This window comes from Geotrypetes seraphini, chromosome 15 (genome assembly GCF_902459505.1).
Source record: "Geotrypetes seraphini chromosome 15, aGeoSer1.1, whole genome shotgun sequence".
NCBI classification, from domain to species: Eukaryota; Metazoa; Chordata; class Amphibia; order Gymnophiona; family Dermophiidae; genus Geotrypetes; species Geotrypetes seraphini.
Window position 1 is genome coordinate 68,948,421 of NC_047098.1, and position 13,777 is coordinate 68,962,197.

At 47.3% G+C, this 13,777-nt stretch overlaps 1 protein-coding gene across 2 annotated transcripts in view; it reads right to left on the reverse strand.

Annotated features, from left to right (window-relative positions):
• Positions 1-13,355, reverse strand: part of HIP1 (huntingtin interacting protein 1) — a 180,735-nt gene extending 167,380 nt beyond the window's left edge. Inside the window, exon 1 of one of the 2 annotated variants that reach the window (XM_033921606.1) lies at positions 13,192-13,355. In XM_033921606.1, coding sequence (XP_033777497.1) covers positions 13,192-13,209 — 18 coding nt within the window. In that variant the 5' untranslated portion in view covers positions 13,210-13,355. The remainder of the gene's footprint in view (positions 1-13,191) is intronic. The other variant, XM_033921605.1, reaches the window with a different exon arrangement.
• Between the last annotated feature and the right edge of the window lie 422 nt (positions 13,356-13,777).

Below are 13,777 nucleotides of genomic sequence, written 5' to 3' on the forward strand. Positions count from 1 at the left end.
TAGTCCAACAACGTCTCCACTGCCAGGGAAGTGGGATCAAGATGATGAAGAAGACACCAGGAGGAAAATCTCGTCCACTTCTGATGGTAACATTGCAGAGTGGTTGGTTTCCTGGAGGCATCCAGAATGGAACGAACAGGCTGAGATAAGAGAGTATCATGAGATGTCAGCCCGAGAGATACCAAGCTGTCAGGTGTAGAGACTGGAGGTTGGGATGAAGGAGGGTTTCCTGCTGTTGCGTAAGCAGAGAAGGAAACAGAGGAAGAAGAAAAGGTTCCCTGGAACTGAGTTGAAGTAGAAGGGAGAACCAATGTTGCCTGGGCCACCTCGGAGCAATCAGAATCATGGTGGCTCGTTCCCTCTTGAGCTTGAATAAGGTTCTCAACATTAGAGGCAGAGGAGGGAAGGCGTACAGGAACAGATTCGACCAGTCGAGGAGAAAAGCATCCGCTGTCAGACGGTGAGGAGAGTAAAGTCTGGAGCAGAAGAGGGGCAGCTGGTGATTGTGAGGAGCTGCAAAGAGGTCTATCTGAGGAGTGCCCCATTGAGTGAAGATAGACTGCAGAGTTATAGGATCGAGTGTCCACTCGTGAGGCTGGAGAATTCTGCTGAGTTTGTCCGCTAAAGAATTCTGTGTTCCCTGAATGTAGATAGCTTTCAGGAAGAGATGGTGATCTATGGCCCAATTCCAGATCTTTTGGGCTTCTTGGCATAGAAGGCGAGAGCCTGTCCCACCCTGTTTGTTGATGTAGTACATCGCAACTTGATTGTCTGTGCACAACAAGAGGACCTGAGGAAAGAGAAGATGTTGGAAAGCCTTGAGGGCATAAAACATCGCTCTGAGTTCCAGGAAATTGATTTGATGCTTCTTTTCCTGGGCTGTCCAAAGACCTTGAGTCTGGAACTCGTTCAAGTGAGCTCCCCATGCATAAAGAGAGGCGTCGGTGGTGATAACCAGGTGATGAGGGGGCTGATGGAACAGAAGACCTCTGGATAGATTTGAGGATACCAACCACCATTGAAGAGACTGACGAAGAGATGATGTCACAGATATGTGTCGTGAGCAAGGATCCGTCGCTTGGGACCACTGAGTAGCAAGGGTCCATTGAGGAGTGCGTAGGTGAAGACGTGCGAGGGGCGTGACATGAACTGTAGACGCCATGTGCCCCAAGAGTACCATCATTTGCCTGGCTGAGATGGAAGGCAGTGAAAGTACCTGTTGACATAGAGACTGAAGGGTCTGAAGACGATTGGATGGCAGGAAAGCTCTCATGAGGAGTGTGTCCAGGATCGCTCCAATGAATTGAAGTCTCTGAGTAGGGATGAGATGAGATTTGGGTAGATTGATCTCGAACCCCAGAATTTGTAGAAACAAGATGGTTTGGTTGGTGGCCAGAAGAACTGCTTGAGCGGATGTGGCCTTGATTAACCAGTCGTCCAGGTAAGGGAAGACCTGGAAGTGATGAGAGCGTAGAAATGCCGCTACCACAATGAGACACTTGGTGAAGACCCTTGGAGAGGAGGCAAGGCCGAAGGGCAGCACCTTGTATTGGTAATGAGAATGATTGATCATGAAGCGTAGGTACTGTCTGGAAGCCAGATTTACTGGTATGTGAGTGTACGCTTCTTTGAGATCGAGGGAACATAGCCAGTCGCCTTGATTGAGAAGAGGATAAAGAGTGGCCAGAGAAAGCATCTTGAACTTTTCTTTGACCAAATATTTGTTGAGATCGCGGAGATCTAGAATGGGTCTGAGATCTCCTGTTTTTTTGGGGACTAAAAAATATCGGGAGTAGAACCCCTGCCCCTGCTGGTCTAGGGGAACTTCTTCTATGGCATTTAGAAGAAGGAGGGATTGAACCTCTTGGAGAAGAAGGGTTAATTGAGGACTGGAAGCAGACTCTTTTGGTTGACTTGGAGGAGGTAGTGACTGAAAGTTGAGAGAGTAGCCGTGGCGGATGATGTTGAGGACCCACTGGTCTGACGTGATAAGTTCCCAACGGCTTATGAAATAAGTAAGGCGTCCTCCTATAGGTTGTGGAAGTTGGGTAGAAGGAACAAAACTGGCTATGTTCTGGAGAATTAAGTCAAAAGGGTTGTGTAGACTTTTGCACTGGTGCAGGTTTTACCTGTTGTTGTTGCTGAGGCTGTCTAGCAGCCGGCCTTTGTTGTCTCTGGCGTCGTTGCTGGGGAGCAGCTTGAGGCAGAGGACGAGCCACAAATCTACGCTGGTAGGAGGATTGTGGACGAAAAGGTCTGGTTGTTGGCGGCTTCTTAGACTTAAGAAGTGTATCCCATCTAGTCTCATGAGCCGATAACTTTTGAGTGGTGGAGTCCATGGAATCTCCAAACAACTCATCCCCTAGGCAAGGTGCATTGGCTAGCCGATCCTGATGGTTAACATCGAGTTCAGAAACCCTAAGCCAGGCCAGCCGTCTCATTGCCACTGAGATGGCTGTAGCCCTAGAGGTCAGCTCGAAGGTGTCATAAATGGATCTAACCATGAATTTCCGGAGCTGGAAAAGCGAAGAACAAGTTTGGTGAAAAACCGACTTTTTCCGATCAGGGAGATATTTCTCAAAAGCAGAGATATTCTGAATAAGCTGCTTTAAGTAGAAGGAGAAATGGAATGCATAATTCCCTGATCGATTCGCCAACATTGCATTTTGGTATAGTCGTTTCCCAAACTTGTCCATAGACTTTCCCTCTCTGCCAGGAGGGACAGAAGCATACACACTAGCCCCCTTGGACTTTTTGAGGGTGGATTCGACCAAAAGGGACTCATGATGTAACTGGGGTTTATCAAACCCAGGGATAGGAAGGACTCTGTATAGAGAGTCTAATTTTCGGGGAGCCCCAGGAATGGTGAGGGGAGATTCCAAATTTTTATAGAACGTCTCTCTCAAGATATCATGGAGAGGTAACTTAAGGTATTCCTTTGGAGGCTGATCAAAATCCAGAGCATCAAGAAAAGCTTTGGATTTCTGTGACTCAGCCTCCAAAGGAATAGAGAGAGAGTCACACATTTCCTTTAAAAAGGAAGAAAAAGAAGATACTTCTGGTTTAGAGGAGGGCCCCAAGGCAGAGGTGTCCTCTTCACCAGAAGAACATTCTCCCTCAGAAAGGAGAGGGTCTTCTGAGTCGCCCCACAAGTCAGGGTCTTGAACTTGGAAGCTCCGGTCCCGAGAATCCGGCGTGGAAGACTGTAAGTGATGGGATTTTCTATGAGATTTCCCTGACCTGCCTGACTCGGTACCGGGGGATGTGACTGTATGCACCGGTGCCGAAGTCTGAACAGCTTGATGGTGGGATCTCGGCTCCGGTGCAAGAATCGGCATGGAGACAGAGGAAACAGACTGTACCGGTACCGACGAAGTGGAAGTTGACAAAGTAGGACGATCCACTGTCGGTACCGGCGGCTCAGACCGGACTGGTACCGGAAGACTCGGTACCAGGAGTGAAGGCAGAATGTGCTCTAACTGTTCTTTAAGTTGTAATTTTAGAACAGCAGCAATACGGTCTTCGAGAGAAGGCACCGGTACCGCCTTTTTCTTTTGCGGTACCTGCGGTGCCGCTCTACGCTCCGAGGATGAGGAACCCGATGTAGAGGGGCTCACCTCTATTGGAGCGGAGCGCTTCCGTGAGCGCCTCGAGGTCTGCAGGATTGGGCTCGCTGCTATTGAGACCGGAGGACGCTCCAACGGGGAAGGCTTCTTAGCCGGCTTACCTGGAGGAGCCGACACCGACGCGGTATCGCGTGGTGTCGACGATGTGGGTGCCGACTGAGCCGGAGTCGAAGTCGGTGCCGGAGTGGTATCGGACATCTCGGTGCCGAAAAGAAGTTTTTGTTGAATCTCTCTATTTTTAAGAGTTCTTTTCTTTAGAGTCGCACAGCGGGTGCAGGTAGACGATTGATGGTCCGGGCCAAGGCACTGTAGACACCAATTATGTGGGTCAGACAGTGAAATTGGCCGTGCACACCGCTGGCACTTTTTAAACCCGGGTTGAGGGGGCATGAATGTGAAGACGGCTTCAGCCAAATCGAAGGCCGAGGCTTCGATAGTGGCAGTAGGCCCCGCCGGGGCGAAACCGAAAAAAGAAAGAAAACTAAATCAGTTTTTTTTTTTTTTTTTTTAAGAAAGAAAGTAAAATAAAATGAAGGAAATAAACCTTCTAAAGACGTTTACGCGAGCGGGAAGGCGAAAAATGGAAAAAGTTTTCAACAGCCGTTGAAACGTGCGACTTCTTAGCTCCGCGGAAACTAAGAAACTGAGGGACCGCGCGCCTCTGTCGGGCGGGAAGGCACTCGCGCGTGCGCGGTGCGGCCGAGCTAGAACTTTCTAAAGTTCTTAGAGTGCAATCACTCTAAAATTGTCCGTACCGGGGCTCCGTCGGTGCCGTCACCCATCAGTCAAGAATATGCTGCCTGCTTGTCCTGGGATAAGTTATGTTACATAAGAACATAAGCATTGCCGCTGCTGGGTCAGACCAGTGGTCCATCGTGCCCAGCAGTCCGCTCCCGCAGCGGCCTGTAGGTCAAAGACCAGTGCCCTGTTTAAGTCTAGCCTTACCTGTGTACGTTCTGGTTCAGCAGGAATTTATCTAACATTGTCTTGAATCCCTGGAGGGTGTTTTCCCCTATAACAGTTCCGGAAGAGCGTTCCAGTTTCTACCACTCTCTGGGTGAAGAAGAATTTCCTTACGTTTGTACGGAATCTATCCCCCTTCAGCTTTAGAGAGTGTCCTCTCGTTCTCTCCACCTTGGGAGAGAGTGGACAATCTGTCTTTATCTACTAAGTCCATTCCCTTCAGTATCTTAAATGTTTCAATCATGTCCCCTCTCAGTCTCCTCTTTTCAAGGGAGAAGAGGCCCAGTTTCTCCAATCTCTCACTGTATGGCAACTCCTCCAGCCCCTTAACCATTTTGGTCGCTCTTCTCTGGATCCTTTCGAGTAGTACCGTGTCTTTCTTCATGTATGGCGACCAGTGCTCCAGGTGAGGGCGTACCATGGTCGCCGTACAGGTTTTCTATTCCGCCTTTACCTATTCAGTTCAAGAGGATGGGTTAGTTACCCAGGAAGTAACAATGGACAGTTTGACACGGACATTCAATAGTACAGGTAGATCAGGACAGTTGTTAAGTCAGGGATAGTGAAATATCTTAAATCCAATAATTTAATGAAAAAGATTAAATCATGTCGTTATTCAAAGCGATTTAACTGGCCAGGGATAACCAGTGGTGTCCAGAGGAACTTAGCCAGATAACACTGATGATGAAAATGTCCATTTAGTGACAAACTTGAAACCGGCGATTTGTGGAGGGGGCATCCTGGGGGCGGAGTCAGCACTTGATTGGTTAAATGCCAATATCCAGCACTAATCAGCCAAGGTAACCACAGAAATAGGACCCATAAAACTCAATCCTGTCTTTATGCAGTGCCCATATTCGGTTGAGTGCTGAATATCTCACTTAAACAGCCATTTTCACCAGCTCCCTAAACCCAGAAATTAAACGCTGGAGCCCGGACATGGTCTGACACTGAATTTCCTGGCAGAACACTGGCAACGGTCATCAAAACACTGATTGCCATTGGCTGAATATCTTGCCCAATATATTTTCCTGACTGGGTGAACAAAAATTCAGAACAAGGAGAAGGGCTGGTATTGGGGGGAGGGGGAACCAGAGCTATTACCTGAGTCGCCAAGCCTGTCCAAACCTGAAGAAAGCACCCTTCCCAAATATCTGTGCTAGGCACCAGCATGTCTAAATCCAGCCCAGTCAGGGAAAAACACTAGATCTGGTATATTTAAACTGCAGTAAAACTGACACAGTAATATACAGGATGTTTGGAAATAAACTGAGCAGCCTGAGGGTGGAGCCCACACTTGATGAAAATTTCAGAGATCTGTCCTGGAGTCAATTTTGTTCATATTTTCAAGGCTGGCACAGTAGAAGTAGGAAATGCTGCACACTGTACAGAAGACCCGGGTTCAAGTGTTTGCCAAGATGACAATAGAGAACATAAAAGAATTGCCAAAGTGGGACAGACCAAAAGTCCATCAAGCCCAGTATCCTGTTTCCAACAGTGGCCAAAGAGATTTTGTGCAGTGGATTCCATGTGAGTTGGAAGTCCAAAGGGGCAGGAGAAACCGCCAAGCCAAACCAGAAAGGACATTAAAAAGGCATCACAGTGGACACCTCTGAGACAGAGCAGACAGAAGGAGAAGCACTCTAAAATGTCAGGGAAAGGGAAAGAGCTCAGTGGTTAGAGCAATGGCAGAGAAGCCAGGGTTCAACTGCCACTTCTGCCACTGACGCTCTGTGACCTTGGGCAAGTCATTGTCTCTCTCAGCATCTGCCAATGGCCCAGTAAGGGGGTTATGTAGCAACCTGGGTGCCATCTTGGCAGGGGCACTGGCATTTCTCCCCCCCCCTGTCCTGCAATGGGAGGTCTCTCAAATACACCTTTCCCCATCTACGTACCTCTTCTAGTCTTCACTGGCAGTGAGCAAGAACCGTTCCCTGCACACAAAACTTCCCTTGCTTGGCCATTGGCTGCTGTCACTGAAGATTACCATGTAATTGTGAACATCAGGACAGGACAGGACCTCCCACTAGTACACCAAACCTTTGTTACCGACTCCACCGCCCTGAATGACATTACCCCTCTTATTAAAACAAAAGCGAGCAGCAAAACATGACATTTTATTGGGGGGGGATCCAATTGCTGATACTAGTGCACCCACTTTGCAAAGAGGTCACTCTTTTGGGGCTGCCCATCCATTTCAGATCCCCACTTAGACTGGAATCTATTTGGGGCAACAAGATATTTTCCCCAGAAATATTTACCAGCCGGGTGGGGGTGGGGGGAGTAGTGCACAATATTATAAAATATTTTGTTAAGATAGCTGAATGGTCAGTAGGAAAGAATTAGCCATTTAAAAGGTCCTGGGGAGAACTTACAGCAGACTACTTATCACCCCTGTATATGCAGTAATACAAATTATAATTCGCTTAGGTTTTAAGAGGAATATAAATGTTAAAAAGAAACTGAAATAGATAAAAATAAGGTAATGCCAACAAAGAACTCTACATCAAAAGACCAGAATACAACAGAGACACCAAATTACCAATCAATAACCACTAGATCACATACCCCAATAACCCCCTAGTCAACCAATTACTATATAAGCATGAAAATGACATCCACAAGCCCCCACCCCTCACCTCCCCCAACCAATCACCCTGAATCTGGCCCTTCCACCCCCAAACCCAAAATGTTGTGCAGATTGTTGTTCTTCCACTTGTGTATTGTTAGCGGTATTGGATTGCTGTATCTTGCATTGTTGATTATGTGACGTATTCATTTTTCTAAATAAAAAGTTACAAACTGCCAACACAGGGTACGTCTTACGAAGTCCAGAAAGAAGCCCTCTTTGGCACATCACAAGTACTATGGCGAGCGTTAGCAGTAAATTTGAGACTGAGCTCACACTCCACATATCCTGGCTTAGGAGCGAGGTTCATTCTTATCACACGGTATGTGCAAAACTAACCCACTTGAAAAAATTGCCCCCCAGTCACTGCTGGGTATGACATACTGATGACCAGAAAGCCACCGGAAGTTGATGCAGCACACAAATTGAAACTGTGAGACACTAACATTGCACAGCTGTCCCCCAAAGACCTTGGCACACTGATGAACTTGCCACAAATGAAGAAGCTGCAATCACTTGCAGTATTCCTATGCCAACCAATAAAAAAGCGATAGGAGAAAATATAACGGAAGCATCGCTACTAGAAATGTCAGTGCCGAGAGAGAGAAGATCTAAAGATTCAGAGACCAAGAAAAGAAAGAAGCTCAAATAGTCTGAACTGTATTAAGCACCATCAGCTTGCTTACAAAAACACCTTCCAAGCTCAACTTAGAACAGCAATATTAGGACAGACAAATAGTTCATATGACACGATGGCTGTTACCCGTGGCTAGCCACAGGTAACCTGCCAAAATGATAGGGGGGGAAGTGCTCACTGCGGGTACGGGGACAAGGCCATCCATCACCCCATGGAGTGATGAATGGCCTTATCTCCGCAGTTAAGGGAGGGAACGCGTGCAGTCACTGATCGCACACGACCCCATCCTTCCTTCCTACCTACCGGCCGCATCTATCTCTCTCCCTTCCCCTTACTTTGGTGGCACGTTTTACTTTACAGTGTTCAAGCTGCCGGAGCCTGCCTGAAATCGCGAGGAGTGCTGAAGGGCGGTGGAAAGGAATAGATGCTGAAGGGGGGTGGAGAGAGGGAAGAGGGGTGGAAAGGAAACAAACAGATGCTGAAGGGAAATGGGGGTGGAGAGGAACTGACACTGAAGGGAAATGGGGAAGAAAAAGTGGGGAGAAGACGCTGAAGGGAACTGGAGAACAGAGAGTAGGGAGAAGACGCTGGAAGGGAAGAAGACAGAGATGCCAGACTATGGGGGAGCGGAGGGAAGACGATGGGTGCCAGACCAATTGGGGGGGGGGTGAAGAGAGTGATGGAAGGGAGAGGCACAGAAACGGAGCAAATGGAAGATGCAGAGAGAAGGCAGACAGTGGATGGAAGGAATTGAATGAGGAGAAGATGAGGAAAGCAGAAACCAGACAACAAAGGTAGAAAAAAAAATTTCTATTTATTTATTTATTTTTTTTGCTTTAGGATAAAGTAGTATATTAGTTGTGTTGATAAAAATTTATAAACAAAGCCCTGCCAGCTGAACATCTCTTTCTCTACTTCAGCAGCCACAACTTTGATTTACAAGGACTAATAAGCTAAATACTACAGTACTGAGGCTTGTATGGATGCTGCGGGGACAGGGACAAATTTTTCCCCATGTCATTCTCTACTTATGTTATTTCAAAACGAACTCCATATATTAAAAATCAGGGGTAACAAAAACACAAAATTATACATACAAGGACAAATTTTGAGGACAATCATATAGAAACAGACAGGAAAAGGGCAGAACTACAATATTTAAGAAAAAGGCGACATTATAGGGTAACATGATAGGTCGGGGAAAAAGAAAGAGCAGATCATTTATAATAAATAATGAGAAGGTAATGTGTTAATATTGTCTATAAGTGCAGGTGTTCATTTTATAAATACCAATCTCAGGGACAGTCATGGGGGAAGCCATTGCTATCTCAATAGGAGACTATGGACTTTTTCTCCAGGAACTTGTCCAAACCTTTTAAAACCCAGATGTGATAACTCAGTGGTGTACCAAGGATGAGCAGTCTGACCTGGGTGCAGGGAGCTCAGGGATGCTGGAGGTGTTAGGGGTCTACGGGTCACCTGCATGCAACCGTCAGTTTCACTGGCCCCCATCCCCCTTCTGACTTCCTGTTCCGGGGCAGGGGACCAGCAGAGATGACAGCCATACACAGAAAGTCTGCAATCCCACAACCAATCTACACACCTTCCTACTGCCTGGAGGAGGAGGGGGTGTTCTGCCTGGGTCCCCACCCCACTGTGGTAACTGCTGCCACCTGCTGGTCATGATGAGCTATTACCCATCAGTGAGCTGTACCTATTGTACACCACTCAGGATTGTAGACCTCAAATCATATCCTCTGCAGCCATCTCCTTTCAAAACTGATTCCATCCCCTTTATCATGTTAGTTATCCATCTTTGAACCTTTTCTGATTCTGCTACATCTTTTTTGAGATATGGTGACCAGTACTGCATCTTAATGCATTTGCCTGTGCTTCTGACACTCTATGAATTCCAGAAGGAAGATCTCCTAGTATTAGGAAGAGAGATTAAGGCTATACCCAATAAACCCTAGTTTACAAGTGATGTCAACATCTGTCATGTGCAAACAAATCCTTTCAGACGCTATTCCCATGCTGGAGACTGCAAAACAGCATGATAAGGCAGCGGTGAAAGCCAGAACATTGGCGTGGAAGGAGAGGTTTTAACCAGTAAAACAAAACAGTACAGAAGAGGGTTACCAAAAAGAGTGCATCTGCTCTATCAGCCCTATGAAACAAGGCATAACCTTTATAGGGAGGCTTTAAGACATCACAAGTATCGCACAATAGGCAAAAATTCACAGAAAAGGTGAAGGATGCATAGAGCAGCCTCTTAATGGTGGTGGGAAAGCAACTGCAGAAGGTCTCATTCTCCCCCCCCCCCTCCTTCAGGTTGCTTTTGTGAGGGGAAGGAGAAGAGGAAAGGGAATCAACTTTCTGTGGTTACAAGGGAGGTAATTTATATAATATAGACAGGTACTTATTTTGTACTAAAGAGCTTTCTTTTCGGCAATTAGCATAGGATAAGCCCAGAACTCTTCTGTCCACCATTAAAGACAGAACTCTTTGAAGACTAGGTCATTTAAGCTAACAGGGTCCCCCTTCCTCCATGCTTTTTCCCTTCAATACTGTAGTTCTACCCTTTTCCGCTCCGTTTCCAAGTATGGCGTTTCAATAAGTATAATTATTTTTTTTTAATGAAATCATTATAAAAGCGTTTTTAATAAAACCTGAAACCATGAAGAGTTGGGTGATTTGTCCAGTCACAATGAGCTGCAGTGGGTACTAAACCCAGTGTCCCTGCATCTTGGGTCACCGCTCTAACACTGGGCTAGTCCCTCTCCCCCCCCCCCCCCCATTTCAAAGGCTTGGATTATTGTCTTCTTTTTTTTCATTTAGTTTGTTTATTTATTTATCCCTGCCCTTATCCAAGGTTAGTTACACACATACATTACAAAATGTAAACTTACATATAACAAACAAGTCGCATTGACGACAGACCTCTCTACAAACAATAAAAACAATACGGACAGTAAAATGCACCGGTGACCAGCACCCTGCTATCAGCAATCTCCACTCTTCCTCATTTAGACTAACTTCACTCTATTTTCTTGTACAAGTGTTGAACTGCTTCTATTATAAGAAGCTGATGCAGTGAAAACAGAAAGAAAAAAGAATTCAGGGCCTGAGATAAGCAAGGTACTCATGAGCTAGATTGGCCACTGTGCTGACCCGGTATAGCTATTCTTAGTTGAGAGGAAGTGAAGTAAGTCCAGAGACCTGGGGCCCCTTTTACAAAGCAGCGGCAGTGATTCTCCTATTCAGGTCTTATGGGCTCTGGTGCATTTGTCGCGGGAGAATTGCTACCGCAGCTTTGTAAAAACAGCCCCAAGTCTCTGCGAGGAAAGGAAACTGGCGGAAAAGAGGGGTCCTGAAATGCTTAGCTGTTACGACCAGAGAGAAGCAATTTTGCACATTTGTATCCAGTCCTGGCGTTCAATATCTCAATATTCCTTGGGTTGAAAAGAGAGTATTTAGTGCTTTAGCAGAAGAGTTACAAACTGGGACATGAACAGCCACAGTGCCAAATATGACAAAAGGCAACTTCAGGACCTTTCATTTCCTTCCTTGCTGAAGTTCATCATCTACCTGCTACACAACAGCCCGAGAAACCAGCTAGCACCTGCAAAGCACATTCACACTGTGGATAAATAAATGCACAGGACTAGTACCGACACCAACTCCTCCCAGCCCGGTATTCAGCGGTGGTGCTTTGCTGAGAACCACCAGCACTAAACCCAGAAATTCACTAACAGACCACATCTGGGTTTTGGCTGGCTAGCATATAGCCAGTTAAGTCCAAGATTCGGAACTTCACTGGTTATGAATTACCTGGCCAAGTGCTGACTCCACCCCCCAAAACAGTCTGTTTTCGCTTTGATGGCGCTACCAATTAACAACTGTTGTAAATGACCAGTTAGCCTGAAGCAGGCAATTTAACTGTCCAGGAGCTGCTTCTAGCCACTTAAATAGCGACAAATAGAGAAACTGTGTTGCAAAAAAATCTCTTTCTGCCCTGGAATTGAGTGGCATTACTCAGCATTAAGGCTACTTCCTCCTCACAGGCAGAAGTGACCCTGAGAATGGAGAAACCTTATTTCTGCATCACCACTTCTCCTTCTGAGATCTACCACCCACCATCCCTTGCTTTGGGGAGGGAAGGGACCTCGTTTGCCTGGCTTGATGTAGCTTTCTCCTGTGCGACATGACATTAATTATAGATCTCATTTTATCTGTTGCTCATACCACAGTTGTAGCTGGATTTTTCTTAGACAGGTAGTTGGATTTTCAGCTGGTCTAGCACTGCATTATGAATGTGGTAACCTGCCAGGACTCATCTCTAACAAAGGCTATTAGAAATGAGGGACAAACATAGTTCTCTGCTCAGGATCTTATTCCCAACTAGCTCAGAGAAGCTAAAGAGATTTCTCCGATTAGCGCTTCCTGTCTTCTGGGATGCTACATGCAATATTTCCAAAACTACCCTGGCTGTAGCCCAGCATAGGCTGCCCAAATGTTGTGAAATCTCATTTACCCAGTCTTGAAAGTCTCAGTCATAACATTCTAGCTCTCAGAACTGCACAATCTTATAAACGACAGTAAGTCATGCAGGGCTGCACTTGAAATCATTCCAGAAGCAAATCTCCTCCACTGTACTTCAGTCCTGGCTCTACACTGCTACTCCTGGAGTGAGGCACTCCCTACTGCCTCACAATAGCCATTTAGCCCTGCTGGAAAACTTGAACCTTGAACAGCAGCAGAATCCCATCTCTCCCTGTATTCCAGTACTAGACAGCATTGCTCATGAACCTCAGTCCTGACCTGGAGCATCCCTCCTCCTCCTCCACCACCACTTCACTATATTCCAGCCAAGCTCATGCACCTCAGTCCTGACCTGCAGCACCCTTCTCCACCCCTGTATTCCAGCACCTCAGTCCTGACCTCCAGCACCCTCCTCCACCCCTGTATTCCAGCACCGTTCATGCACCTCAGTCCTGACCTGGAGCATCCCTCCTCCTCCACCACCACCTCACTATATTCCAGCCAAGCTCATGCACCTCAGTCCTGACCTCCAGCACCTTCCTCCACCCCTGTATTCCAGAACTGCTCATGCATCTCACTCCTCTCTGTACTCCAGCATTACATAGCACCGCTCCTGCACCCCAGTCGTGACCTGAAGCATCCTTCTCCACCCCTGTATTCCAGCACCGCTCCTGCACCTCAGTCCTCCACCTGCCTTGAGCACCCCCTCCTTTGCACGGAGCAGCGCGAAGCCGGGCGCAGTCACCGAGCCTAGGCTTTGGGGAACAAAGATCGCCACGGGCTCGCCATCTTACCATCTTGGCTCCGTCCATGGCTGCTGCAGCGGGAGGCTCGGCCTCGGATAACGGATCGGCAGCCCTGCGCACTGCACCCAGGCGCCCGGGAGCCGGGAAGAGGCCGGACGGAGCCGAGCCGCTTCCGCTGCGGGAGGGGGAGGGGGCAACGCCAAGACCCGCCCCGCAGTCTCCTAAGGGCTCCCCAGCATCCCAAGTAACTCGGAGGCAGATGGGCTGCCCATAACTAACTCTCAAAGCCCTTCACCTAAAGGCAGCTGCTTTGAATCTCGGAGAAACTTGTATCAACACTACCATAGCTCTAGCGTCTCAACCACAGTCTCAACCCATAGTTGAGACTGGGGGGGGGAGGAGGAATCCCTTTCGAGCTCTAGGAAAGCATTCCACATCTCACAGAGGCACATTTGGCTACAGTTTTCATAAACAATGAAGACAATACAGAGCAGGCAAACAAATGCCCCTCACAGGCTTCAATCACAAAGCTCATTCGTCCAAGGCCCCCCTGCCCCGCCCCGCCCCCATTTTCTTCTTTCTTTTTATATTCAAAACAAACCTCCAAACATCTCTGCACAATCTCCCCTTCCTT